This window comes from Triticum dicoccoides, chromosome 3B, assembly GCF_002162155.2.
Source record: "Triticum dicoccoides isolate Atlit2015 ecotype Zavitan chromosome 3B, WEW_v2.0, whole genome shotgun sequence".
NCBI lineage: Eukaryota > Viridiplantae > Streptophyta > Magnoliopsida > Poales > Poaceae > Triticum > Triticum dicoccoides.
The window spans coordinates 349,850,998-349,856,922 of NC_041385.1; the positions used below are offsets into that span (position 1 = coordinate 349,850,998).

General features: G+C 42.6%; 1 protein-coding gene across 2 annotated transcripts in view; it reads left to right on the forward strand.

The window, feature by feature from the left end:
* LOC119276043 (condensin complex subunit 2-like) overlaps positions 1 to 4,523 on the forward strand; it is a 17,809-nt gene extending 13,286 nt beyond the window's left edge. For both annotated transcript variants that reach the window (XM_037557000.1, XM_037557001.1), the window contains exons 12-13: positions 2,184 to 2,294; positions 4,094 to 4,523. In XM_037557000.1, coding sequence (XP_037412897.1) covers positions 2,184 to 2,294; positions 4,094 to 4,303 — 321 coding nt within the window. In that variant the 3' untranslated portion in view covers positions 4,304 to 4,523. The remainder of the gene's footprint in view (positions 1 to 2,183; positions 2,295 to 4,093) is intronic.
* The last annotated feature ends 1,402 nt before the right edge of the window (positions 4,524 to 5,925 follow it).

Consider the following 5,925-nt stretch of genomic DNA (forward strand, 5'->3'; position numbering starts at 1 on the left):
TGTCTATTTTACTATATATTTGCCCCATGTGGTATGCAATAAAGGTAAGTTGCTCCTCTAACAGGAATCACCCACTTGATGGTCAACTTGTTTCTAATATTCGACAGAGCCCAACTCTGTGCTCATGTCTAATTGATCCTACGTCATTGACCTAAGGTGTCCCCACTTAAATTGAAGAAATCACCAAAACAAGAATGGTTCCAGTTGCACATCAGGAGTTCCCTCGCGCAGCTCCACATAAACTTCGTCATCGGGCACCAACACGCAATTCCCGGAATTTGGCCCATTCCCCTTCTAGATCTGATCACTAGAGGGAAAATTGCCTCGAAATAACTTCCGTGGGAAGATCTTAACCTTTAGAGGGATTGATCTTTGTTAGATGTAGCAATCATAAACTTTCAATAACAAAAGAATTGTAGTGTACACAGAAGAGTATTTACAGGAGTGCACCCTCGAACTGCACAACATATGTCCAGGCCACCACATGCACAAACAAAGTGAGCACATCTATGAAATTGTTCATGATACTGGACCACTGTATTAGATGACATGCCCACTCGGTCTCTTACTGCATTAAAGCAGGGGCAGGAAGTGATAACATTGCAACAGCTACACTCTTCTTGTCACACATTTTGGATACTGCTTAATGGATTTGCAGTGCGAAGCGGAGATGGTGAGTTAAAAGCCATTTTGAAGAACTGTCTCTATCTACTTTTTAGCTATTTTGACTTGCGCCAATCCATCAATTGTATTTGGAATTTAGCGATGTATCACCCCTATTGATTCAATCTTGTGCATGATCAATCACTTCATATTCAACCTGCACATAAACTTTGCTTTGTGCTGCTTAATAGTTCCCTAGATTAGGAAATCACATGTTAAATACCTGGGGTGTCTTCCCCACCAAACATTTGGCTAGACAATTTTGATCAAGGTTTTGTGTGCCCAAGAGCTGGCCAACCTTGGCTAAAAAAATTACTAGAGTGGGTAAGGAGCTATTGGCATGCCAAAAAGTTTGCAACCATCCAAACCAAGTCCAAAGTTTTGGCCATGGCCGAAAAATTGGTAAGGCACATGTTGGCTACACCAAACATACCCTTTACCTGTGCCACTGATGTCCAAATTTCACTCCTATTCATTGGGCACTGACCCAGGTTGTTTTCTTAGTGTGGGCATATTTCTGTATGCTTTGATTGTATTTTCACTTTTCTGGAATCAATGGCTAATGTGTTAAAAATCACATATGAATGTCTGATGCTTTCATGAGTTCATGGCTCTGCATAGAGTTGTCCAACAATTCGTCAGCCACTTGGGGTATTAGTTTGTCTGACTTCATCAATAGTGTGGTTTCAATATGCTCTGGATCTGGCCTGTACCTTTGCAATGTTATTGCTAGTATTTTGGTTTGGGTAGTATGTTATCATAAGAATTTGGGTTAAAATGGATTATCAGGATAAAGTTTGAGTCTTAAGTGGCTAGTTCAGTCTGTCCATGGGCGTGCTTTGTAATTTAGTAGTAGAATGCAAGGAAATATAATTGTCCTTTTGACCTTTTCCTCATAAAGAGTCTTCTCTATCACCACCACCACCACCACCACCACCAACAACAACAACAACAAAGCCTTTAGTCCCAAACAAGTTGGGGTAGGCTAGAGGTGAAACCGATACGTTCTCGCAACCAACTCATGGTTCTGGCACATGGATAGCACGCTTCCACGCACCCCTGTCCATGGCTAGTTCTCTGGTGATACTCCAGTCCTTCAGATCGCTCTTTACGGACTCCTCCCATGTCAAGTCTTCTCTATCACCACTGGTTTATTTTTTCCTACAATCATCTGATCTTGCTTTCAAGCCAGCCAATATCTATCGACCCTCTTCTGCACATTATACCCTGTTATGAACTACTGTTTCTGATACTGATGATGCCACATAATGTCTGTGCAACATCGGGTTAGTCTATACTCGACTACCTAGGGCTCCTCCAATCTACAGTTGTTGGCCTTTGGGCAGCGTGCTAAGACCAAACAGTTATATACAGAATTTTTTATTGTTCCAGGCTGATGACTCTTATAAGTCTGAAATTGACTTATGTTGCTCTTTGTGGTATAACCATTTTACCCTTTTACTTTTGGGCCGTTGGTCAGTTCTGAGCTGATGCCTGTTTTCTTTGTGATTGAATCATAGGTCAATAGGATCGATGTACAATATGACAAGGTATCGAAACAAGTCGATGTTCATGCCTTAAAGGAAGTGCTCTGGAATCACATTCATTCATCTGCTAAGACTGCTGATCTGGTAATATACGTGCTTTGGTTACTACTCCCTCCGTTCCTAAATATAAGTTTTTTTAGACATTTCAAATGGACTACAACATACGGATGCATGTAGACATATTTTAGAGTGTAGATTCACTCATTTTGCTCTGTATGTAGTCATTTGTTGAAATCTCTAGAAAGGCTTATATTTGGGAACGGAGGGAGTACGTACTACCATCAAATATAGGTCTAACTGTCATTTTTTATGTAGATTAGCTGTGGCATCCCCTCTTAAAAGTACTTGTTTAGCACAATAATTTCTTCAATTTTTTTGATGTAGCGCTTGTCATGATTATGACTTTTTTTCCTATTCATTGCAATGCTACATATCTTGATGCATTTTTTTGATATATTACATACGGGGCCATTGTAATCTACTCCCTCCATTTCCTAAATGTTTGTCTTTTTAGAGATTTCAAATGGACTACCAATATGGATGTATATAGACATATTTTAGAGTGTAGATTCACTCATTTTGCTCCGTATGTAGTCACTTGTTGAAATCTCTAGAAAGACAAATACTCCTTCCGTCCCAAAATTCTTGTCTTAGATTTGTCTAAATACGGATGTATCAAGTCACATTTTAGTATTAGATACATCCGTATCTAGGAAAATCTAAGACAAGAATTTTGGGACGGAGGGAGTATTTAGGAACGGAGGGAGTAATACAGTATATACCAAGTAACAACCATGCTATTGCCATTCACTGTCTTTCTTGGTCCAAAACAGTTTTTGGTAATCAAGTTGCTTAGACTAAGGTGACATTTTGGGTCTGAGTTTTCGTATTTGATAGTATACATATTATATATTTGTAAGGATATTCTATTTGTCTTACTGTAATAAGCAATAGCCTTACTGCTCATCGCTGGAATGTTTCAAATTGCTGTGGGCGGGATGTGTCCAACCTTTGAGGGACTGAAAAGAAATACCTTTAGCCGTCGAAAACAAATTTGTTGTGGTTTGCCAATTTTTTGGGTGCCACATATTCTTAGTTTGATTTAAGAAAACATAAGAATTTTCGTTGTGACCAAACGTGCAATATTTGAAAAAAGGATCATTTGCAACACAGGCAACTGGAGTTATGTAGCACTCCCTCCGTCCGGAATTACTTGTCATCAAAATGGATGATATTGGATGTATCTAAAACTAAAATACATCTAGATACATCCATTTCAGTGACAAGTATTTTCGGACGGAGGGAGTACTTACATTCATATGCACCTACATACCTAATACGTTGCCCATGTTTTATTGATATCTTTAAACAAAAAACAAGGGTTTTAATAATAGTATAGTACTTAAAATCAACCCTCCTACTTGACTTTATACTCCCTCTGTCCGAAAAAGCTTGTCCCAAGCTTGTCTCTTAAATGGATGTATCTAACACTAACTTGGTGCTAGATACATCCATTTGAGGGACACAAGTTTTCTCGGACGGAGGGAGTATTCATTAGCAACACGGGCAACTGGAGTTAATGAACCTATATTCGTATGCATCTACATATACTCCGGTAGTGGCATAGTGCACTCATGCATTTTAACGGCCTTAAAAGAACATTGTTACTTAACAGGTTTGAGTACATGTACATTTTTGTCAGGGGAATAGAATAAGTTTACATGTAAACAATTAACATCGCCATGTGCACACATTATATTACATTCTTCACAAGTATTATGATTTCCTTACTTTGTTGGTAAGAACCATTTTCCCTTCCCGTCTTCTGGTTTGGGTACGAAATTACTTACAGTATTTAAGCCTGATTGTACTTGGTCCTGCAGGAAAGATGCATAGAATCGTCTCTGTGCCTGACGAAGGTACTGCATGATCTTCCATGCAGTAACAGAGATGTTTCAACGACTGAAATCTCGCAACACCTCTATTTCATTTGTCTCTTGCATCTGGCAAATGAACACAGCTTGACGCTGCGCGACTGCCCGACGTTGGATGAGATCGACATATACATTCTGACTTCACCGCTTGTGAAGTAATCTCTGCTCGTCTGATGTTTTATTATGGTGCCACTGCATTTTGTATCATGTATTTATTTGATGCCATTTCTAATTGATCGGGATTTCCCGGGATGTATATGCTAACCTGCAAGTGCTTGATGGCTATCTGTAATCACCTTTCGTGGCATGGCTTATGTGATGAACATCGACATATTTTGCCATTTTTTTAGCAAACATGTTTTGCAGTTCTTTTTCCACATGTTCTGCCCTTGTCTGGTATCTCAACAATAGCAAGAGAATTAATGGTTGATCTTTTCATGCGTTATTTTTTGAAGACGAGGCATGACTTTATATGTCACTAAGACATTGCTAATCATGACGAAGGGGATTTTACAATGTGGCTACAGAAGCCAAAGAACAAGCAAATTCGTGGAGTAAATTTGCGTCTAGCATTTCTATCGCACGCATCATATCATTTCTTTACATCAAGAATGTATCATAAACTTGTTGCATGTCTTTTTTAGAAAAGGAGGATGACCCCCGGCCTCTGCATCTCGAAGATGCATCCAGTCACTATTAATTATTCACAAAGACCTTACAAAGTAATACATCAATACATCTGAAGCCACCGTTTTGGCAATATCTGTCGCTACTCCTATCCATTGATGAAGGGGTGCAGAAAGTGTGAGCTGAACACCTAGACTTCTCACCTAGCCTAACATTTAAAGTCGGAGGGCCCAACCGAGCCACATACTATCTAAAGTTGGAGGCCCCAACCAAGCCACATACCGGGTCTGGGCCACAAACCGGTGTGACGCACTCATAGGTCGTCGCCGCCGTTTTCCATCAATCCATCTTCAGAGCAGGTATTGATACATCGACCTTGCTAGCCTGCCGTCGACGCCCCCATGGCGCCAGACAACGCCTCCTCCCTACGTGCGTCCATCATCATGCATCCGTCGTTGAGACTTTGCTGCGCCTCCCCGCCGAGACTCCACAACGTCGATGCGTCACAGTGAACGCCACTCCACCATAGATGTCGTCCACTGGTCCCTCGAGCCTATGCACACCTCTAAGAATGATGCCGTCGAGGGGTACGACATGTGAGCACCGCCGTCATCCGATCGATTGATATAAGGTTTCCCCCGGAGGTAGCAGATAGGAGTCTAGAGCTTCTCCACGACGATGCCTTCAAAAGGGGACGACAAAAAAAAAACGCCGCCATCGCCGACCTTGCAACGTGGCAAGAGTAGGGGTTTCACCTAGATCTGCTCGAGGACCCTCCATCTAGCATCGTTTGCAGGGGACCGCCACCGATCACCGTCGTCGCGCATGAAGCAGGCTGCACCAGCCGGATTAGATCTGACCGGAGACCAGACCCACCATGCCGCCGCCGCAATTGAGGTCAGATCTGATCTGACCTGCCGCCGCCGCGGGGCGCCGTCCCGATGAGGACGCCGCCGCCTCTCCATGGGGCCGCCGCCCCGGATCCATGGATCACGGCCGCTACAGCCACGCCGATCAACTAGAAAAGGGCCTCGCCGCCACCTTCCCCGAAGCCATTCGGACTTTGCCGGAGGGCGCCTCGGGCGACGGCAAGGAGAGAAAGGTGCGGTTGGGGAGGAAGATGAGCCGGCGGGATGGTGGCAGTGGAGGAGAGA